The 24575-nt window shown below is 40.5% G+C and overlaps 2 protein-coding genes across 2 annotated transcripts in view; both read right to left on the bottom strand.

The window, feature by feature from the left end:
* Positions 1–15680: 15680 nt before the first annotated feature.
* Positions 15681–17699, bottom strand: LOC139696793 (zinc finger C2HC domain-containing protein 1A-like). Its single transcript, XM_071595634.1, has 2 exons — positions 17584–17699; positions 15681–16146 (listed from the first exon to the last, which is right to left on the bottom strand). Exons 1-2 carry the CDS (start codon positions 17682–17684, stop codon positions 15861–15863), a joined length of 387 nt encoding a protein of 128 aa, XP_071451735.1. The 5' UTR covers positions 17685–17699; the 3' UTR covers positions 15681–15860.
* A 35-nt stretch (positions 17700–17734) lies between these two features.
* The window catches only part of LOC139696525 (uncharacterized), a 30499-nt gene continuing 23658 nt past the window's right edge, over positions 17735–24575 (bottom strand). Inside the window, exons 8-11 of the mRNA XM_071595325.1 lie at positions 22385–22699; positions 21777–22043; positions 17813–18009; positions 17735–17754 (exon numbers count right to left, since the gene is read on the bottom strand). Coding sequence (XP_071451426.1) covers positions 17735–17754; positions 17813–18009; positions 21777–22043; positions 22385–22699 — 799 coding nt within the window. The remainder of the gene's footprint in view (positions 17755–17812; positions 18010–21776; positions 22044–22384; positions 22700–24575) is intronic.

Here is a 24575-nt window from a genome sequence, read left to right on the forward strand (position 1 = left end):
TGACTTAAAACATGTTCTTAATTTCTCATAGAAGTACTTGTATAATATGAAGGTTAAAATTTCAGAAATTAACGGTACTTTGAAATCATGATGACAACAAGGGAAATATGTTTCATGCGTGCAAAGCAGCAAACTCAATCGAATTTACTCGTAGTAGTCATCATGGTTTTTACCAACATTAAACGACACATTGCCATGTCATATTAAACAAATATATTCAGGCAGCATGTATGCAGTACACAAGAAAGCAACAAATGTTAGCATCAAAAATATCTCATGAATGCGAAAGGCTGTCTTCCGCCTCCGTTAAGTGATTGGCTGTGGCATTGGTGCGCCTCTGTCAGTTATGAGGATGACGACGATGCTAGGCGAAGAACCACTTCTTCAATGCCAACCTGCAAATTATTAGCTGGGCACATATGCACTTGCATTTCCGTTACCTTAACATGCCCAGCAGATCGTTCCAGTTTTCTTGAGATACAATATCAAAGCTCTCGCATATAGTTATATCAAAGTGTTTAAACTTGAAAGTGGCGTTTTTCATTTCGACGTGGTGATTTGACTCCAAACAATCTGTAATCTATATGACTCGCATACCACGGTGGATTTCGCAGTACAGTATAGACATGAAGTTATTGCTAGCTCATCCAACCACATTTTTTCGAAATTTTTCCGAAATTTGTTTAATAAAAAATATATGGAAACCTGCCTCCACAAACAATTTTGAAGTTTTTACTCGTCCACCACTCTTTATGGTTCAATCTCCCTTCCGTCCCATCGTTGGCAAGGACCCTCCTGCTTTCCTGGTATAAGAAGCCATTATCCAACACTAATATCGAGTATTTCTGGAATATTAAATGAAGTCAGTTTTCGGGGATCGGAATGGTGCGGTGGCTAACGTACGGGTTTCCCACCGTGAGGGCCAGGGTTCAAATCTTGGAGGCGGGAGATATTTTTCAGTGGTATCCCAATGGTGGTGTAGGGATACCACTCTCATGTAGGGATACCACTCTCCCAGTGGTATCCCTACATGGGGTCTTTTGAGGAGAGCACTTTGAGTTAGTACGACGTCGGATGGGACGTTAAACTGCGGACCCTTTGGCGCCTTGCGTCAAGAGTAGGTTAATGCCGATGGAGGGTTTCTCTCCACCCTTTATCCTTTCCCATCCATACCTAATGGCGCAAATGACCTTAGCTGTCGGTCGCCTCCTCTAAAAACTACAATGACTGACTAAATCAGTTTTCTCACCAGCTCTGTTATAATTTTCCTAAACTTCATCATCGTCGTCCAATGCAAAGGAAGAATTGGAGTGTTCCTTCGTCAAATTCAGGGTGAATAATATAACGAAGTGACATCACCAAGGGAGCCTTCTGTTTGATTCTCAGGCCAGCAAGCCAGTGGCGTACTTTTATCGTACTATGCAATGCTTGACCAAAATCGATCCGTGTATCGTCAATGTAAACATTTTGTCCTTCTCGATATTTTTAGTCTTCTTAAATAGTTCTGACGAGTTTGTTGCCCATTCGATCGTAAACGAATTCAATGTCAGTCAGGAAGCGCTGTACATAATTGTCTTATCGAAATTGGGTTAAAGTTGCCATTGCAAGGGTCACTGCCATTCACCGCTTCACGATTCCTTCCCCTTGTCTCCGCCTCTTCCTCTCAAACACACACGATCACGCGACCGCTCGGGGAATTCCGCCGAATTTTCCCGAGTCTTTCATCGAACGACATTTAATAGTTTTCTCTCTAAGTTTATTCTTAATTATAGGTCTAAGATACGCTTTTTATCAAGTGACCACCTTTTGCCTTCCATAGTTAGCAATTTTAGGCTACAAAGTTGTCATAGAACTAATTATAGAAACTGTCGTTGCACCGAGTAATCTGTGAGGAATTTTTCACAATTTTTTTCAGATAAGATAAAACGCAATTAGCTGACAATCGCCTGAACAAGGTAATTGCTGGGAAAACCGCGATTTCCACAAGAATAAAAGAAAATATTTTTAAATAGCTCATTTATCATTATACTGAAAAATAAATATCACCAATCGTTTTGACGTTTGCTTTTTTTCTAGAATTAAGAAAAAACGCATCTTGGTCTATTTTTTGCTACTGTTAGCAACACTGCACTGGCCGCATTGAAGGGAATTACATGGGGAGCGAATCTCTACGAAAGTGCACAACGCCTTCTAAATGTGGAATGTAGTTTCAGAGATAGGCGTGGATTGGAAATTTCTGAGATGAACAGATAAAATGAAATGGGTATAAGCGAACGGAAGGTTGCTGGGTGAAATTCCGAAACTCCGGAAAAGTGGATCCAGGTATTCCATTTGGAGGCAATAGAATGTTGCGATACGAAGGAAGTATTTTGGGTTACGCGAGGCTAAGGCATGAAGAGATAAGGAATCACATAGGACGGCTAGATGGGGAGTAGGGAGTGTGTGGAACTGAGAAGTGATTTAATTTCATGAAGACGGTTGAATATTAAACACTAATTACTGGTAGAAGTTTAAGTTCCTTGGAAGACAGCGTCAATGTCTATTAATTTTCAGCTATCATATAAAAACTACACACCGCGATTCTATCCAGTAAACCACTCATTGAAAAACATGAAATAAAAGAAATTTTCAATCAGAGACTTCACCTACCCGAGAAATATTGGGCACGCTACTGTTGGCTGACGACATAGCACACGTAATGACGGCATAGCACACGTAATGACGGCATGGAGGAAAGCGCATCTGATCAGGCTGTTTATCTCCACGAAAGAAATTATGAAGAAATGGATTATAAATATTGACGTAAAAGAAACGAAAATTTTGTTCGGTGGAAGGGGTACAAGTATTATTTCTTTTGTCATTGCTGTATCCTGAATAGAAATGTAAAAATTACTAAAAGTACACAAAGCACAAGAAGTAACGATGGATGATGTTTCTCACATAACGCGTTTAAGGTGAAAGTTAAAGTCACAGAATATGATTGGTGATATAATTCTGGGGGAGAATTGGAACCAGTCGATTTGGAGCCAAGAATTGCAGAATCGAACCCCCGGTAGGCATAATTCATCTTGGAAGCGGGGTAGGTGCTGGGAAGGAGTGTTTGCTCGTTGTCACGCGTAGCTTCTTCCGCATCTGATTTCCATTTACTTACATTCCTTGGAAATGGACGATAGTTAAGCTCGTTTAAAATTGCGTCGTAATCAAAATTCGGTCGCCTTAGGTCATAGGCCGCCCCACCCCTTATCAATCAAGGTGCTTTTTTACTTTCCTTCTAAGCGATCAAGGTAGAAAGGTGGTCATTCACACTATTCGTTTCATGGATTGGCCTCAGTTTTTCGTATCAACGCAATAATTTCAGTATAAAAAACATTTGCCTTGACCAGGTTCCCGGTCAATACGAATGATTTTTACACGCTGAAATCGTTGCTTTGAAAGGCATTTTAGCGGATGAATCCGTCATCAAGTTACTGTCGTGGCATCTCCCGCAGTTTCATGGAATTAGTTTGATTCCTCAGTTGGATTTTTTTAATTTTTCGTTGCTTGAATCTTTATCCAGAAGGCCTTTTCCAAACTTCGTCCATTGCTCAAATTGAATACTGCGTTAGTACTGCGCTACTCATTCTTCCTTTGTTTTTGTGGATGTTCGCCAAATCTGGTTTTTTTCCATTCGTGATATTACGAGTATTACGTATCGTAAAATGGCGGCGAATATTTGAGGAACAGCGGGTGTGTGTTACTCGTTTTGCGTTGAATTTGTCAGAACTGCGGTGGGAGCTCGCACGGAATGGCGAAGGGAGCGTTTGGCCACGACGCACGATTCGCGTTCGACGCTGGTATTCCACAAACATCGAATGCCTGGGAACCGGTCGACCTTCACGTGGTGCACGGCCACATGGAAGGAAGGAGGGCGGGCAGAGATGGGGGGGAACCCCTCGCGGCCGTCGCGTCAACTAGGGGACGAATCTCGGGGGGGGGGGGGGGGGGGCTCCCCGATTCGATGGGGCGTGGCGATCCGGAAGCAGTTCCTCCGGCGGTCGGACTCGCAGTATTTCTGTGTGTTGGCGGGTTTGACCGTCGTCTGGGAGAGAGTAATCCGATATGACTGACACCAGGGCTTCCGGGGTTACTCCCGCGTTGATCCATCTTGCTGGACTACGGTTTCGCTGTGACAGGAGCGAAACTGACACCCATCCAGATTGGACAACACGGAAGTAACCAGAAAACACTCGTGTCTTATGTACGTACATCCCCGATGAAGACTTATATACACATAACTTTCTCGACTTTTTTTCAACCTTAGGAGAAGGAGGACATTTTGGGGAAAATATTTTGGGAGTAGCCTACATTATGCCTATATTATGTGCCTGGGCGACTCGGGAATCACCGACGAGAGAGACGACGTCCCATTGAAGTTTCGTGAGGAGTTCGAGCTGAGAGTAGGACGTCTAGCGTGCAGTCGAAACATGAGAAGAGATTCGAAGGCAGCCCCTGAAGATCGTCCCAAAACAGAGCGGGGAAGAGCAGGGTCATCCAGATCGATACGTTTCTAGTGAAGAGCAGCATCGTCTATCGCATTTCGAACCTTTTTTCTTTACACCGAGGAGTAGATCACGAAAAGTGGAGATATTTCAATCGATCACCATTTGCATGCGTAGTCTGTACAATAAATACGCGAACTGGTGCAATCTGGCGGCCATGGCGCGGACTATAGCCCCGTGCTAATTTCCTGAGACCCAATGAGCCGTCTCTGCTTGGCGGATCGTCGAGCTGTGCGTATGGTGGTGCCAGTTATGTTGTCCTTATTTTTACTGTTAGTAGAAATCGTTCTCGTATGTCGATTGAAAGAGGGCGCGATGAAAGTGCATTATGTGAGGCGCGCATCTTGAAGGGGCGCGGTCCACGAAGATCGTCACGTAACGTCAGTTACTTATGTTGAGACGGGAAGGCGAATGATTTTAAAGAAACGAAACGTGAGATGCCGCAAATCTAACAGCAACTGCTGTGCCCTCGAGCCGAAATCACGGTGGATGAGGACGCCTCGGTTCCTTCGCCGGCCAAAACTCGACCGAAAATCAACGGATCAAGTTACAAATACTGGTCAATTTAGAATGATTCAGTTTAATGTGAAATTTCTCGTGTTTTGTGACGAATGAAAGCCTGTGATGTGACCTCTGGCCGCGGCGCCTTATTTACCGTTATTCTGGTAGCTGACTTGCCACCAATATGCTCGTCGGTCCTGAAATATATAGGTTGGGTTATTTTGAAAATATGAACGAAGTCAATCTGTGAATTCTTCCGTTTTGAACCCTTGGACCTAGAAGAAAAACCCAAACTAGTCCAAACTCTTAAACGACCTTCAATCAAAGCATGAATAAGATCAAAAGATAAAAGTGTACAAAATATTAAGCGTCAACATGCGCCATCTTCGGAGATAAGAATAGTGGCGGCGGATGTCCGTCTTGACGGGAGGGAGGCAAGATATTGTGGGGGTGTTGCCGACGCTGCCCAGATCACTGTCTAGCTGGGAATCTAATAGGTGAATCGAAAATTAAAAGGTGCCGATACATAAACGACATTTTGTTTGTGTCACGAACCAAAAGTTAACTAGATATTTTCACATTCATAAATTTATTGAATCATTCAATTAAAATTCATAGTGGAAGCTCAGGAAAATTAAATTTTCTCAACACCACACATCAAGTCAAAAACGTTGAACGTTTAACATCAAGAATCAAAATGCTTCCATCAAAGAAGTATTTACGAAACAGAGGCCACCATTAGAAAAAAATGAAAGTAGCCAATGGATGCAGAGAGCAACCCTATTGACCACCCTCTAGCTAACAACGAGAAAAGAAAATAAATGCCAATGCGTATGAAGTGAACCTTTACAACTCCCTCGGAACCAAGTCCCACTGGAGCCATGGAGTGTATTTTTGGAAGTATTAACAGATGGGCTTTGTGTTTTTTTTACAATAAATGTATATTTATTATTATTTTTATTATATTTTTTTATAAATTAATTCGATATTATTATATATTTTTTATCACTTTTTTCGTTAAAATATAATTTTTTTCCTTTTTCTTTCTCTTTTTTGCTTGTCTTTTTTTGATACTCGCGTGAGAGCATTGATACAATCCCCACCTCTAAATACCCGCCCTCTGCGTACAGCCCCCGGAGTTCAATCTCCTAGGCAAAGGACCCTTCAATGGGCGGACTGAGTCGCTCGCTGCCTTGTCACGCGGGAGGGGGCGGGGGGGCAGGAGGGAGGGAACCTTCGGATTCAGGCGGCAGGACGTGATTTGATCAAAGGAAGAGCGCCTTTCGCAGCCATCTCCTCTACCACCGCGTTGATCTCCATCCCAAGGTGACGAATCAAGAAAAGGAAGGGACGCAGCCAGACATACTGGAACATAGGTATGTCCATGAGAGCAGTATTCCAGCCGAAAAGGTGAAGGAAGCGTGCCATTTATCTGTATTAAGGCCTCACATTGGGTATGCGGCGAGCGTTTGGGATGCATTTAAAAGAACATTAATTACAGAATTGAATAGGGTAAAGTGAAAAGCCGCTAGGTTTGTGAAAAACTCGTACCAAAGGACACAAAGCGTCAAACACATTTAATACAGAATCTGGGGTGGGAACCTTTAGATATGCGAAGACTTAGGGCGATATTGAACTTATTACAAATATATAAAGCGCGTGATTTCGCATCCGACATTGGAGATATAATTAGGCCGCCTAATTACATTGGAAGGGCCGATAATTGCTACAAAATTAGAGTGTTAAACTGTCGAACGGAAGAGATATTTGTTTTTCCCGCGCACAATTCGCGACAACAATTAAAGGGAGAACACATAAAAAAAGAATAGGAACACATTGTCGAAAATAAGGGTTTACAAGATTAAATTATCGCAAAATACTATATCCATAAATACACTGTATAAATTCAAATCTGACGTCCTGATGCCCCCCGCCGTGTGCGAGGTGGGGTGTAGGTTAATGTACGAGTAAATACAGTATATTTTAAATATTCAATTGTTCCCGGCTCAACCTAGTGGAAATTCATTTTAATAAAATGAAGAATACAAAGTATCTTTCCACTGTCCTTTATTTGCGAACAACCGGTTTCAACGCTCAAGCGTCATCATCAGGTACAAATTACCCGCTATGATTGGTATACCCGCTATCATTGGTATATAAGTGGACTACGACTTGTTTGATTTGTACCTGATGATGACGCTTGAGCGTTGAAACCGGTTGTACGCAAATAAAGGACAGTGGAAAGATACTTTGTATTTTTAATTTTATTACAGTATATTTTATTTGTCAATTGTCCGTCCGGAATGTGTAGAATACTAACCGGTAATAAGTGTCTGAATTGCGTATGTGCCTGCCCTCTTTGTGTAGGCATAGAAATAGCTGCTAACCATGTAACACTCGGAATATAGTACGTAGGCATGTTGCATGACTGGTGTTCGGTCGCCCCCTTTCCACGCGGTTTTGGGTGGATCGGGGGGTACCAGGTGCATGAAGAAATAGAGTGAATATATGTAGAATGGCTGGTGACCTACCACCCCCTGCCACACTTCCTTGCGACGGCTTGCGGGATATTGTGTAGATGTAGATGTAAACTAGCAGTGGAGCTGAAACGTAATTCGCGACAACAGCTTATCAATCTCTACCTTGTTCAATATTTCAGCTCCCAACCTGGCGTCACTATCAGAGTGGCTGGCCGCTTCACATGCACCTATTTTTCCTATCGAGGCCTTGGAATCCCATTAATAACATTGTGGTAATCCCTTACGGCCGCGCGTGCTACAGTTATCGCGACTTAAGCCCTATTGCATATTAAGTTTCTTCCAGGCTCGCGCTACCCATGAACTCTCCTCTCAACAGTGAGGTATATCGCTCTTAATGGGAACCATCGATCCTGGAATATATTCCTGACTTTTTTTTTAGAAGAAATCGTCCCTTTCCCAAAAATTGAGGATTCCTGAATTATCTCCAGCGGGGATACCCGCTATGATACATCACGCAGGAAAATCTGAACACTATCAGGAATAAAAGCTGGAACAGCTAACTGTAAAATCCAACCTAATTAAGATAAATGTACGCTATTTTTAAATAAATTAAAATGAAAAGTTAAATTCCGTTTAACAATTAAATTTCCTTGAAATTCTGAATAAACTATTGAATTAATCCTTATGTAACTTTTATAAACATCGTAGTTTCAGGCTTGACTATGTGGAACTTTTTTTCCATCACGGAAAGAAAAATTGCAGCTTTATTTATTTCGCTTAATGCTTTAATATTTCACGGTTCGGCTTTCGCGGTTCACGTTTCAGTACATAATATTATATTAGGGTACTCTTTCGAGTTTTAAATTCCATATACCTTTGGTCGTGGGGCAAAAGTGTGGGGGCGAAATAAGGCGTTTTGGGATTGGGCAGGAGGATCAGGGGGTGGGGTTTCCGAGGAAAAAATGTTTTGTACATCAATTAAAATGGGAAGCTAGAAAAAAAAACCTGATGACGAATGACCCAGGTCGTAAAATGAAAAAAAAGTGGAATTATATAACTGTTTTTTCTGTTTTATACACATTTTTACTCCCTTGATATATACTAAATATTTGTCCATTTCTTAAAGGAAATATGTTCACTGGGAAAACCATACAGGGAATAAGGGATTGGGACCGCTGGGCTTAGTATTGGGTGACCTCTACCATCCATCACCTATCAAACTGACTTTCTGTTGATAGATTTGTTTATGGTTTTTTTTGAAGATGACAAGCAATGAAATTTCTCTGAATAGGGTAGAGATACGGTATTAAGGTGTTCTTGTCCTTTCTCCAAATGTCTTACTTTGGTGACAAACTAAAATTATTCTTATCAATGACAATCCCTTTTCGTCTGAAGAATTACCTTTGTGCATATCAAGTTCTCCGCTTATCTGCTTAATGAAATAAACGCGTTACTTAAAAATCGAACAGAAAAACATTACGAGTTGAAGAGTTAGCGCAAAAAATTCTAAACTAAAACCCTGACTACGTCAATCTTCCAGGAATCGAATTCGGCGTTGATGACCGTTGACGTGAAGACTTGTCACCTATAATAACGCCTGGAACTACTCCATTTGCATGCCGAAGGCGCTCCCATAGCTAATCGAGATGATTTAATTGATCGGGCCAATCCATCCACGACAAGTGGACAATGAGAAAAACGTTGCAGTTTTAAAGCGTTCTAAGGGTGAACGCCATTCGCTCGTTGATCAAGTGAACCTAATCGTCGTGAGATTGAACTTTTCACGCCAGGCGTACCCGTGGGGCAACACCGATGTCGGACGTGTGTCGAGTGAAGACGCATTTTCGCTGCAACAGCCACATGTAAGCGGAGTGTGGTGACGACATACAGCATCCCCGCAATCACGCGGGGCTGTCAAACTGGAAATATTCTCAAGGGAAGAAAAAACAAGTAATATAAACGGGCATAAAAGGAATTAAACGACCGCGGTATGGCGACGTGCAATTAATATTACAGTCTCTCTGCCTGAGGGCTTCGCAACTTCTCGAGCTAATGAATTTTCGAGAGCAATAGAAGAGAAGGGGATCGCGCAATAAGTCTATTTCCTTCAGCATGAATGTAAACGAATAACCTTATAAATTGAACCGATCCGCTCAGATCAATGGGCGAGGGCACCGATTTGGTTAAAATATAAACATAACCTATTTTTTTATATAACCTAAGAAAAAGGTAACTCTTGGCACCCAGAATGGACATCGAATGAATATGAAACGTTTGGCACAGAGCGCTCGTTAATGTATTCAGAAATTGACGTAAAAACGAACGGTTCGTGCAACTTTGACAAATACCGCAATGTTTGAATTCCTTGCTTTGAATACTCCTGACGACATTTTCAGGGACAGGAATGTTCATGTCAGCTTGTTGCTAAGCGTCATCAAATTCGCGCAAAAGACGGTTATTTTCTTAGCTATCAACTTTGAAATCGTATCGAATCACAGCAATAAAATCCAGGGGGTTATCCCATTCGAACCTGAATTCTCTGTTATCATTAACCTCTCTCTGACGAAGTTGTGGTTTACGTATTTGGATCAGAGTTGACTCAATTAAGGAAGACATATTGATGTAAACAATTGATCTAATCTACCCATCTTTCTCAGTTCTAGTTAGAATATAGTCTGATTCTTACAAGCCCTATTTAGGCAGAATAGTGAAGTTTCTAAACATCTTATTGAAGGAGATTTGGTGATGGGAACACCTACGACAATGCAAAACAAGGAACAATTAGTGGTGGAATAAAAAAAAGATGGACCTGTATATCTTTATGACCCATTATAAGACTGGGGTGTTTGAGAAACTACTACATGCAAGAGGTGGAAAGTTAGAATATTTGTATGGACCAATATATAGTGAGAAATATAACCAACAGATGGGGCCTGTAGACAAATAAAACCAATATTTACAGTTTAAGGAACCAACAGGTAAACAATACACTTCATTTAAAAGATTTGGCAGACATCTAACATCAATAATCTACCCAACGATTGGTAACCCCAAGCCCAAGAATGATCTTTCAATGCAATCAAGTGCATGGACCACCACAGGTATTCAGAAAGCACAAATACATAGAGTACAAAATTTTAAGAACTTTCTTATGACACATTTTTTACCAAAATTTTTTAACTGGTTTTCATATCAAATTACACTACAAAAATAAATTATTCTCAGAATGGTTTTGTTGAAATTTCTGTGAGTGCATATTTCTGGTCATAAATAATAACATGAGAATGGAGAAAAGTGAGAGGGAAGGTTGAAATCAGAGCTTGTAAGGAGGTGAATGTGATTTGATGGGGATGACTATACTACATAGCTTATTGATAATATTTATGCAATGTTAGCAGCAAAGTTTTCTTGTATTCAAAGTCATTTGCCTCTATTTTGCATTGGATGCAGTATTATGAATAATTATATTGTTTATAAGGGAGCATAGTATTAGTATTTAAACTATTATCGGCAGTCAAATGAAAACCAAACACCAGTCATTACACACAGTCCACTAAAAGCTAGCTTTTTACATATCGATGTTGCCATCCCTGTGGTAGGAGAACTGCCTAGTGACAACTCACAGGTGCACACAGTTGTTGGGTTATTTCCTTGTTAGTGTGCGGGGTAGTTGAAAAGGGTGTTTGGTTTTCATTTGACTGCCACTCATACTATCTTGAGGACCTGGGTTTGATTCCTGTTCACACCTCTGGGTAACCTCAGCTCCACCCAAGCAGTTTGAATTTTTGGGGACCAGAACTTCCTCGGAAACCATAATCAAAAGGGAAGGATCTAGCCCACCCCCACCCCTTATTACCCTCATGCGTGAATTTCACTCACCACTGGGTTTTGTATCGGGTGAACTCTAATCCCACTCATCAATGTGACCTAATGGTTGATAATTGTGGTTTAGTATAAACAGAGGAGGAAATAGGGTTGGAGGGGATGAATAGAAGGGAGGCTTGGGGGAGAATAGAGGGATTGGAGTGGGGATGAAAGGGGTGGAGGGAGAGGGGTGCAGAAAAGGTGGATGAATGGATCGGAGCTGGATCGGTTTATCATTTTAAACTCCTTTCTCATCGAACCATACAGGATAAGCCCCAAAAAATAAATGGTATGATTTTTTCCCATTCTCGTGGACGGCTGGAGTTGGGGAGGTTTTATGGCAGGAAAGGTGGTGGGATGTCTTTGGGAAGCAATGTAACCTGCATCGGTTGTCTGCAGGCCGTTAATGTGTGCAAATTGCTGTTAGACTGAACCCATCGCTGTTCAAAAGTCTTGTTGTGAATTCACAACAACTCATTCCATAAAACAATAATACACAATAAAACTTTGTGTAAAGTTTTATTGTGTGTTATTGTTTCATGGAATAAAGGAAAATAGGAATATATGAGTATAGGAAACATGTATTATAAGAGTATAAGAAAATCAGGTCTAGAGACCATGATCATAGTTGATGATGCTTATGGAGAGCAAGCAATGTCCCAAAGAATGGTTTACTCCCAGCACAAGATTATGTTCCAGGAGGGTAGAGAGGAAGTAGAGGACGAGGAATGACGGTGTATAGAAAATTTGCAAAAAGTAAGAGACATGCTCAATTCCGATCGGCAATGTCTTTAATCTGCAATAAATCCTTTTACAAGGATTTATTCTACTAATTTTTGCAGCAGATCCTGAATTTAAAAAAATATATACTTATAATAGGCTGGTATTTACACTATATTACATGCATAAGAGCAGTTGAGATTGAAGAGGTTAATTTGTAATTGGCTGAAGAGTTGATTGAGCCTCCCAATGCACATCACATTTCTTCAGCTGTCTGCCTCATTATTAACTGATTACCATCAGTATGAAAATGATTTTTCCCTTGTTTCTATGAATTGAACGGTCAGTACCTAGGATTAGTGAGGGCTCAAGTGTCAATTAACGTTCTATGTCACAAAAGTTGTGCACTCTAATGAAGTGCAAAAGTTTGGCTATAATGGCCATTCAAATATTTTGCCTGTTCAAAATAATGGAGTTTGGATTCCCATTCTTGGGGCACCAAGTCTCGATGGATTGGAGTCAGAGATGCAGAAGGACATGGGACTTAACTCGGAGAGAAATGAAAAGCTTTATTGAATTAGGTTTATTATTGTTATGAAAATAATATCAAACAATTGTGTTCAAATTCTAGCCAACAAAACAACTTGGCATTTTGGTAAAAACATAAATCGCACATAAAATAATGGCTGAGATTGCTGCATACTAAAACAAACATTACCCATTTTATTAACTGGCGATGACAACTAAAAAAAAAAACACACGTCACAGGAAATTGTTATCACCATTGGTATTGAGACTTACTCCAGATTGCACTCACTTAAAAGAAATCTCTTTACCATAGAATCAGTCACCTGGATCCAATATAAAAATGTAAAGTACAAAATCTTGCAAGAAAGCAACTTACATCGTTAGGGAATGGTATGAAAAATGTGGTCCCATGTAGCATGACAACAAGCCGCAGTGGTTCAATCAGTTAATGACAAAAATCCTTCAAAACCCATTCATTGGCTGACAATGAATCATTTGGTTATCCGTTAAACATCGTTCCAATCCCTCATTGGGTGAACCTTGTCACGTCCTTGTTTCCTATTCATGAAGAAGTGGAAAGGAATCTCAGGCAAATCATGGATGAAATTCTGCTAATGCCATCGGACTCAAGGACATGAAATCAAGACTCATCCCTCACGAGACACACGTTATGCAGACTGAGTGAGAATTACTACACAAATGGCTAACAGAAAACATATCGTTACTGGTGCACACATTTTTATGCAGGCTAGCAGCGAAATAATTTCATAAATTCACACATCTCTTGCCCTACAAAAATTATTTCAAAATTGCAAAACTTATTTGAGAAAAGAAAACCTAAACAGTTACATTAGTTTGAAAATTTTCACCATTAACACGAAGATTTAAATTGTAAAAAAAAGCCACAATTTCTAATAAAAAAATTCTCTATTCTCCCTTAAATGTTAGATCAAATGCAAATGGCACAGTTTGCTACAAAAGTTTGATCATTATTAGTATAACGCATTACAATTTACCTCCCAAAATGTATCACAGCTTCATATTGAGAAGGGACAATGCAAGAATTCCATGCATTAAACTGAAATAAATTTCCAACAAGGAAGCTGCCAACCATTTTCGCAGAAACTATAGTTTACACAAACATTTAAGATGATGTCACTCAGAATTTTTGTAATAATCACAAGGTGACACAGGTTATGAAAAATGTTTTCAAAAATATTTGCTCCGTTAAGGGGTCGATGGAGAGACCACTCAATTAAAATGAATACGATTTCTGCCACGAATCAGAGGGAGTGTAACTAGAAGTTCCCCAAAATCCAGAGAAGAACAGTTTCATTTTCCCGCAATGCTGAATTGCCTGTAAATTTAACATTTCCAGTGAACTTCCCCCAATAAAAAATTAGAAACAAAACTGCAGAAAATGACAATTTTTCTTCACTTTCTGATTTTTTAAGAGAAATAATTTGGTGACGAAATGTTTTACTTTAATTTTACAAGGTGAATTTTACTGAAACACCCCGTAATTTCTCAATGTAAGTAGCTTTTTTTTTTAAATTTTAGCTGCAGAACGTCATAGCTTCGTTTCCGTGAAGTTATTCATTGTCTTGCAACCAAATATGGAGTAAGTCGCTACACAGTGAATCCACCAAACCTTGCCAAAAGAGCAAAATTGATATTGTTGCCTGATTTGGTTGGGCATTGAGAGAGAGAAGGGTTAATGTAAATAATTAATTCGAAAAATACTTCATTCACACAATAACTGTAACACACAACATCAGTGGTTTCTGCCTAAATGATTACTCACAACATGAGCAGTAAAATCTCAAAAGGTTGGCTGCTAAGAAATGTGCCCACACTGTAACGTAATCCTAATTTAGTGTTTACCACCGAAAGAAGTTCTGTAAATACGTCAACCTATGCAAACATTCTTTCAACTCTTTCAAAGATTAGTGGAGATTTCTTTTTGCAGTGGACACACCGAACAATTTAGCATTCCTTGCTCATTTTCACTGCCTGTACTGTATCGCATTACTGAAGAGCTGATGGAATGGATCTATAAATACCTTATTTCACACAGTTTTGATGGGCAAATCATTCCCAATTTATATCATTTATGGACAAGACAATACAGATTAAACAGCAGTTGGGATCACCAGTAAATGGACGGATAATGAGAACAGGCGGAATCAAAAGTGGACCCTGAATTTCACTATGGACTAAAAATGTTCACGCTCCCAGAGAGAACTCCTAATGTCTTATCACATGATGAAAGGGGAATCTCCTTTCTTCTTCCCCTCAGTCAACCTTGGGACGAATTTTTCATTTGCAAATTTTTGGTGTAATCTATCAAAGGAATCATTTGATATTGACCAGAATACATCCATTACTCACTCAAAATTTGTGCAATTCTGACTTCCTATGATACATGACTTAAAAAGGCAGAGCACACATCAACAAGATTCAGGAATTTTTCGCAATGCAAAAAAAAAACATTAAACTGAAAACAAAAATACAGACACATCTCCACATTTAAGTACAACTAAAAATTAATAAAGCCAGTTAAATGGAAATTGACTGCTCAATTATTGCACACTTGGTCAATAAATGCACTTTCAAGCAAGTCATCCAAGTTATAATTAATAAAAACAAAATATCATATCAAAATAGATTACATGTAAGCACCAATTGTATATTATGTTAGGTAGGTAACACCATGCAACTCACTTCCCTTCCAACTTTACTCGACATTTATAAAAATTACATATAGGGTGATGACGACACAAAAAAGCACCCGTTAAATACATGATTACATGTCACACCCTGACAAGAAGGCACTTTTCCGAAAAGGCAGGAATATCATTTGTCGAGTACCAAGACGGGTGTGGGATTGAGGAGGGATGCAGGGTGCTGGAGATGCGGGACTGCGTCTGAGCGTGGGAATGGAACTGAGTCAGAGGGTGAAGAGGTTGGGGTGGTGGGGGGGAAAGGGAAGGGGGGGGAAGTAGGAGGTTGGTAGGGGAGGCTGGGCTGCAGGCAGTCGCAGCGAGAATGTGAGCAGGGAGTGTGGGGCAAAGAGGGGCGGGAAAGACCCCTTATGGCGTGTCATCTGGCCCCCTCTACGCTCCCGTTGGAAGGGGACAGCCTCACCACCCCCCGAAGGTGCAGAGCAGAACATCAGGTGCCCACCACAGGCGTTCTTGGGTCCACGGCAGGGACCCATGTCTCGCTGTCAGACAGCCAATCGCTGTGCCCCACAGACACAACAGAATTTGGCTTCGTTGAGGGGGTACTTGGAGCCACAATTGTGGCAGAACTTGGCATACTTGACTGCGGCACTTGACTCAGCTTCTGCATTCCATCGATTCTGGCTCACTTTCTTGGCACCTTCATCATCAGACCAACCATCTCCATGGTCGTTTTCCCCTTCCGAGGATGTGCCGTGGTGTGGGTGATCGAAAGCTTTGGTTCCGGCCTCCTTGGCTTGCTCAATGGTGCGGAATGTTGGCCTGTTGAGGCTGAACGCCAAAAGTCATGAGAAAAGGGAAGAATTCAACAAAGAGAAAAATGAATATGTATGAAGTAAGCAGGCTTTTCCTTTATTTGTTTACATAAAGCTTGCTTGCTTACTTGGCTTTTTTGTTTTTTGTGTTTTTCATTGTCAAATTATGCGGGTACATCACAAGGTGGAATTTAGCCAGTTTAGATAGAAACAATATTTGGAATACTTATTGGAAATATTTATTTGCTAACAAAATTGATGTCAGCAAAATTTCATCAGATTCAGGGGAGATGTACCAGAAGTTCATCATTACGAGAAAAACAAATTTGCTCTTTACCACAAGTTTACTGGTAACGTACTACACATTTTGGTTCGCAGAGCTTTGAACCTGATGATGATGATTCTGTGAACCAAAATGCAAAGTATGTTACCTATAAACTCATGGAAAAATGCAAACTTGTTTTTCTCAACAAAATTTCTTTTATGGCTAATAAAGGCAAATGAACAATTAATAATTTAAAATTCTTGAGGGAGTTAGATGCAAAATCATAGCATCATAAAGTGAATCCTTCCCTTGAGGTAACCCCATGGTAAATTACAAATGAATGTAGAATTAATCTAACTGTACTCTCTTATGATAGATCAGTGCAAAGAGTTTAGAGAACAGTCAAAAAAGAGCAACTGTTATATTATAATAGTTTATATAAAAAAACCATAAACACAGTAATCAACCCAAAGGTCGGTTTGGTAGGTGATGGTAGATTTCACCAGAGTACTAAGCCCTATACGGCATGTGAAATTCACACATCAGGGTAGGGGGGCCAGTTCCTTTCCCTGTGCCGGTTATGGTTTCCCAGGAAGATCTAGTACCCGACAAATCACGTAGCTTGGGCGGAGCTGCAGGTGCCCACAGTGCCTTGCCCGGGAATCGAACCTGGGCCCCTCTGGTCAGTAGTCCAACGCTCTACACCTGGACTACCACAATCCACTGAGTTTATATAAGAATATTTATTTGCCCAGATATTACGACTGTGATACATGAATAATTCAATGTACAATATGTCATCATTAAATGCCAAACACAAATGAAAGATAAAAAACTAACATCACACAAGCAATCACAAATAAAAAACCATACCACATCAAAGGAAACACATAATACACATAAAACATATTATTAAGTAGCGCTGGTTTTATTTATTCATTATACAAGTTCCTGCCTCACTTCAATCAACCTTCTACCTGAAGTATTTTACCATTGCATACACAGATGTAATATTTGGATGGTATCATTTTGGATGTGCCTCTATTGTCAGCTTTGTTCGGCAAAGTTGACTAGGAATGCCTAGCTGATATATTGCCATTGCCTAGAGTTAATTTTTAAATTGGGTGCCGATGATGAGAACTGAACGTGGCACTAGGGGCGGGAGGATAGGGGACCAGGGGTACCCACCTGCTGTATGCAGAGTCCACGCTGGGCTTCCCACCACCCATCAATGATGGCTGGATGGCTGTCAGACTCTCGTGTGATGACCCCCGCTCCTGCTGCACCATGGCGGCGGCGTCCCTCTCCCCAACCCCTGCCACAGCCCTCGGTCGCATCCTCACCCTCCTTGGTGCCCTCCTGCCACCCCCCTCTGAGTCAGAGTCTCCCGAAGACTCCCTCCTCCTTCCCCCCTCACCCTCCTTGAGCACATTCCCTGAAAAGTCCACCCCTTCCCCTCTCATCCCTCCAGGCTCATTGTTGTTGTCCTTGTCGGCCAGGGATTCCTGGGAGTGGGTCGAGAGATTCGTGAGGCCCAGGGCAACCAGGTTGATGCTCTGGTGGATGGAATCAATGTCCAGCTCACTTCCCAGGTTGCACTTGGCATTCCCATCCCTAGACGAGGGAGAGAGAAAGCAACAATTGAGGATATGAGAATAACTGATACAGAGTAATTAGATATTTTAGGTATTTAGAGAGTTATACCATTTTTATCAAGGGAGTTCATGTGAGGACATTTTGTAACATTGTCAACCAAAACTGGTGCTTACCAGTTTATTCCAATTTATTTCCCATTAATTGTTTCCACTGATTCTCTGATGAGTAACAGATTTTATCACTGTCATATAAACCAGACACGGAAGGGTTTAAACAATTAGGTAGCAATGAGCTTTACTGCAAGATAGAAGCAGATGCACACTGTGTAATGCATGTTGAGCAGTTGCAGGGATCATTCAGAGAACAGTCACCAGAAGTGCATCTAATTTCACAGTACATGCTGGGATGGTTTTTATAATTGTCCTCTGTGAGCCTTTGACTTCCATCAAGCACGCCTACCTTCAGTAGCTCAAATGCAGTCGAAGTTACTTCGGGTGTTCCCCAGGGTAATGTTATTGGATCTCTTTTATTCCTACTCTACGCTAACGACATTGACTCTATAGCCACTAATAAGATACGTTTATTTGCCGATGATGCTGCTACAGAATGCTGGTGTGACACTTGGCAATTAGGATTAAACTTAAAAAATTTCATAGTGATGAATTTTTGGAAAAAGAGCAATTCCCTCCAGAAGGGCTACTGCATCAGGAACACTGAAATGGAATGTGTAGAATCTATTAAATACTAGGGCGCTACCCTCACTCACGACATCTCCTGGGTGAGACACATATGGGGAATATGTGCAAAAGCTAACAAAAAATTGGGACTTATCAGAAGAGTACTAGGTAAGTGAGTTGAAAAGGTCAAAGAGAAATGCTTTCTGTCGTTGGTTAGGCCTCATTTAGAATATGCAGCAATTATATGGGATCCTCACGAAGTTGGATCGATTCCCAAATTGGATTGCGTGCAGTGTAGAGGAGCTAGATTTGTAAAATGTTTTAATGATAAACTTTAGCATAGCAAAATATAGTAGCATTTCCAAAATATAAGGGGAGCTAGGCCGGCATAGAGGCAAGGTTATATTACAGATCAAATCCTTTGCATTATTTGGAAGGATGTCTCTTTAGCAGTGATACTGAAAATGCATTACTATCCCCATCACACTACAGTAGGAGAGATCATGTCAATAAAATTCGAGAGATTAAGTGTAGAACAGATAGATTTAAGATGTCATTTTTTCCATGAATCGAAGGCATCAGAATAACATTGCCCAACTGTGGTAGGTTCATGTTTGGGTAAAATATTATGGCGTGCATTCACCCCCTGCCACACACCCAAGTGGTAGCTTGCAGGGTACTAAAATATGAAATAAATGCAATGACATTACATTTGGTTTCATATGCCTCAGCTCATGCAGCAAACTTGGCATTTGGTTCATATTTTCACGTCTGCACCCATCTTTGTTTCAGCCAGAGGTGTGGGAAGAGGGGACCGTGTTGTGCAATACAGGTAGATTTTGTTTATTTATGTTTAAAGTAATGTTAGCACTTAGAATAATTACCAAATATGTGTGCAAACAGCTTAATTTTTTTGTGTTAATTACTCCTGAATATGTTCATAATTAATTAAACATTTTATTTCCCCTAATGGTTTAACCTTTCACATTAACAAATTAGTAAAATTCACATGGGTTCAAGTGCTGTGAAACTTAACTAAATTGTAATATCTTTGCATAATTAACATGGAATTTCATCAAGTGAAGGCTGCCATTATCAACTTCATCTTAAAAACTTATTTTTTGAGATCAATTATTGCATCGCACCAGCCTTGCAGTGTTTGTTTACTTATTGTTTAATAGTTTCCCAGATAAATTTTGATGGGTTTAAACATATGCAATTCAATTATTCACTTTCAGGAGAGAAATTAACTTAGAGTAACATTCATATTATCAGGGTCTCTGAAGCACTTAGGAATGTACACGGCGGTTTGGAAAGCCAAGACAAAGTCACATACGTGAAGACCAATCTTCTATTCCATACAACGTCTACATTGATTTCAGATTTCTTTGGTTACTATTTTAATTAACATGACTATGAGACAAGCAGGTCAGAGGCACAAGCGGAGAATTCAGCACTGCCTAGCAAGGACATTTCTAGCAATCACTAGCAACCCTGTGTTCTCCCGCTCAGGGGATTCCTGAAGGTCAATCATTCCCAAACCAACTGTTCCCTAATTACCACGAAGTGATAGCAACAATTTTTTGGTTTGAAAGGATAACTGAGGCTTAAAACAATTCAAGAAACAATGCATCAGATAGACTTTGCAGGAAATACTCTGGAAAAAGGGAAAAATTAAATCACATGCAAAGAATAAATAGTTTTCAATTGACTGAACTAACGGGTATATACAGGGTTGCACCCAATAGTGGTAGGACTGATTTTCTCTAGTGCGAATGGAGCGGTGGAGGGGGTCTGCCTGGCAGGGTAAGGTGGAGGGGGCTCTTAGCAACAGACCAAAACCAACATCAGTCGCCTGCGGGCTGTCGTTAAGTGAGGACACCGTTTTTAGTGAAGCAAGTTTTTTGTCCGCGTCGAAAAACAAAATGAATCTGAATTTAGAGCAACTTTATTCCGTGAAGTTTTGTGCGAAACTCGGGAAGACAGCGACTGAGACCCTCGATATGATCAAGCAGGCTTTTGGGGACACTGCCTTAAGCCGTTCCACAGTATTTGAGTGGCACAAGTTGTTTAAAGAGGGTAGGGAGCTCGTTGAAGACGACCATCGCTCCGGACGGGCGTCGACGGCAAGAACCGACACGAATGTGGACAGAGTGAGGACACTGCTGAACACAGACCGACGCTTAACCAGTGAAGAAATTGCAGACCAGTTTGGTCTGTCAACATCCAACGTCCAACGCATTATTTCACAGGATTTGGCCATGCGCAAGGTGTGCGCCAAGATGGTGCCAAAAATTCTGCCATGGCGCGCTCGTCGTCAGACAGGTCCTGGCCAAATACGGCGTTGCCACGTTGCCGCACCCGCCCTATTCTCCCGATCTGGCACCACCGGACTTTTTCTTCTTCCCCCTGATGAAAAGACAGCTCAAGGGACAATGTTTTGACTCGATAAATGCCGTTCAAGAGGCTTTGACGAAGGTCATCAACGGCATCCCCAAAGAAAATTTCCAGCGGGCGTACGGGGAATGGGAGCAACGTTATACTAAGTGTGTAGCAGCTCAAGGAGCATACTTTGAAGATTGTTAAGTCGATGTAAGTATATTGTCAATAAAATTCTTGTAAAAAAATCAGTCCTACCACTTTTGGGTGCAACCCAGTATTCAGCAGCATACAAGGTGATAGTTGAGTTCAAAGACAGATTTTTTGTTCCCCAACAGGGATTCTTTGGTTGCTATTGGGCTTTGCCAAGGACAATATTTTTTTTGGCTATGCCACAGTGAAATTGATTTAAAGACAATATATAAATATCCATATTCCCAACAGCAAACATTTTAGGCTTAAGCATTTAAATCCTATACCTTTACATTTTTTTTAAATTTCTTAAGATTCAATTATGTCCTGGTTGTGAAGTTCTTGTTTGAGGCCAATTCACTCATATATGCTCAACTCATGGCACTCATGATTGTTCAACTCAAGGGCCACAAAACAAAGCCATTTCACCATAAAACAACTACAAGGAAAATAATTCTAGCAAAAATATTAGACAGTAAAATAACTGAACCCAAAGTACAAGAGAGTGCACTTTGGCTTTAAGTAATTGGGTCTCACCTAATTCGTGGAATGCAAAATCCCATGTCCATGATTGAAGTGATCTGCTCTACCTCCTCGTCTTCAAACTTGTTGCCTATGTTCTTTGAGTGGTCCACGGCTGCAGCTCTCCTCCCCACTGAGCTGTCCCTTCCGATGGTATTCAGTTCGATGCCCATGTTCTGCGCCGTGGGCTTGAGGGCTCGCCTCTTGGTATTCACGCACCGATCTCTGCTCCTCATCACATTTGGCATCTCAAAATTCAGCTGCAAACTTGTCTCCGTGAATCTTTAAGCAAATGCAGATGATGAATCAATTGGGCATATTATAATTTAAGGTTGGCAGGAAACTTTCTTTCCCTCCAAAAAAAGTAAATAAAAGGGTAAGATTAAAGTGAAATTGAAATTTTGTGACACAATACAACACTGATTTGAATTAAGGGCACAGTTTAACACTTTGATCTGAAAAAAAAACAAACTTTTAGGAGCTTTCAATTTGAACCACATCCATTTGTTTCCACTATAGCGCTTCAGTTACTTTTCAGATACGTAGCATGCGTTTAGGTGAAATCAGAGTAGGGTACTTCGGGTTGTGTTAAATTCAAGTGTTAAGAGGAGTTAAAAACTTACAGGTCTGGTAATTCAACTTCCTTGGCTTGTTTCTGCTTGGCATAAATCTCATGGATGTTGACGCTTCCATTAGTCTTGGTTGAGACTTTTTCAGGTTTTTCATGCCCTCCGTTCTGGAATGTTTCGGTCACCTGTTCCTCAGGATCAGTAGGAGGTGCTGTGATTATCACTTGTTTTGGAGCCTCACTGCCATCTGAGAGGAGTTCCTTCAGCTGCATCTCTGCACGACTAAAGGGATCATATGAGGAATGGCGAATGTTTGGCTGAGCCACTGGAGTCAACTCCCGCCCTCCAACACCCCTCTCTTCTTCAGAACTAGCAAATAAAACGAGAACTGTTAAGAGAGGATATCTAGGCTTGATGACAACTGTACTCATCTAGAGAGATACTCTTTCTGACTTAGTAAATGATGCCATTTTAAAACAAATTTCAGCACACAACTATGCAATTTGTTCAAGTATCATGATAATAAAATTAAATTCATAAACAAAATTTGTCTCGTCCCTCTAATTTAGCAAAATTATATAACGTTGATGTGAAACGCAATGACAGCTTAAAAGCATGAACATTACAGCTGTTGATGAAACCTGTGCCTGCCAAAACCTGTAGGTTACCCATTCCTGATACCTACACCTTTTCCATCAAGTTGCAGTACAGGTTTCACTGGGCATCTTTGTCTGGATACTCAGTCTGAGAGATGGGTGGAGAACTTGGGTTTCTGAGCTTCTGGGGACTTTAAAACCCACCTTCCTGGGATCTAACATCAATAATATTTATTCATATCAATATGCTCAGTGAGCAATATGAATGTTCTCTATAGTTTTACCTAATTACCTAAAGCTTATATTTATGGAAAAAAATCCACTTCAAGAAATCAAAAATGTCCACGACCTACCTTCTAACCTAATCTACCTTAAAACATATATAAAATAAGGATACATCTGTCAAACAAAACAAGCAAAATTTTTGCTTCATTGAAAGACTGAATCAACATAAGAGTATCAATTTCACTCAGTGAAAATTTTCGATTGACATCCAAATGAAAAAAATACATTACTTTCCCGCTTATTTCAATAGAAAACCAACCATTTTGACTCATTGCTATCATCAAGAAGTTTCAAACATTTAGCAACCTCTTGTATACACATCAAACAAAGAAAAGGAAGGTGGAGGAAGTGAGTGGAATCCGAGCAGAGGAGAAACGGGGGGAAAGGTTCAAGAGTACGAAGCAAAGGGTGGAGGAATTAGAAGGTGATTAATCAGGGGGGGGGGGATTTTTTGGCGGAATAGGGATGGATGGCTGCAGTTCCGTTAAGGGGTGTCTGTTGAAAAGTGGAGGGTAGGCCAGAGGGGAGGCATTAGGATTTAGGAAACGTGTCTGTTAGCGAGAGAAACATCAACGGGACGACTATGAATTGCAAATTGTTCCAGGAAGTGTAATCTCCAACCGTGGTCATGAAATGCAAGATATGCAACAGAATTAAGACTGTTATTCTGAATTAAACTGCGATCTCCCAATACATACATATTCTGTAACCCCGGGTTTATGTTCCCATAAACTGTGGAAAATTCCACAACTTTGACAGAGTGACCTACATTTCACAAATGAGAGAATTTCACAAAACAAAATTCTTTTGTCTTGACTGGGATTAAATGAAACCCAGATCTTATGATAATCTGACTGCGTGCTTCAGCCAGTATATTTATAGAGGCATCCCCTTGTACTGCACATTTTCTAAGGGCTTCAATGGAACAGGATGTTCCGACAAATCACTGCCAAGTAGAAATCAGGCACTGTGAAAGGCTCAAACGTGTGCATATTGGCAAGTGACTCTACCTAATTTACTACTACAGCAGTTCCTATAGTTTTTTTGAATATGGCTTAGGTAAGCATCCATGTGTGTTAAATTGTTGGATTTAAATTCATCGGAGGTGGTAAATAAAATGTATGACTGTGATTACTTCATGATACAATGTACAGTCATTTTCCAGAACTTCTAGTTCCTGTAGAACTCTTCAAAAATTCACAGTGCAGGAGGATGTCTCAGTAGTTTAACAGGTTAAATCACATGGCCAGAAATTAAGGAATCCAAGTTCAGAAATTAAGGGTTCAAATCCCAGTCTAGATGAATTATTTTTGACTGTAAAATTTTCACACTGATTGCCATTGGGACTAATGCAACTATGGGCA

This window comes from Hetaerina americana, unplaced genomic scaffold (genome assembly GCF_022747635.1).
Source record: "Hetaerina americana unplaced genomic scaffold, ioHetAmer1.1.p SCAF_7, whole genome shotgun sequence".
In the NCBI taxonomy this organism is placed as follows: Eukaryota; Metazoa; Arthropoda; class Insecta; order Odonata; family Calopterygidae; genus Hetaerina; species Hetaerina americana.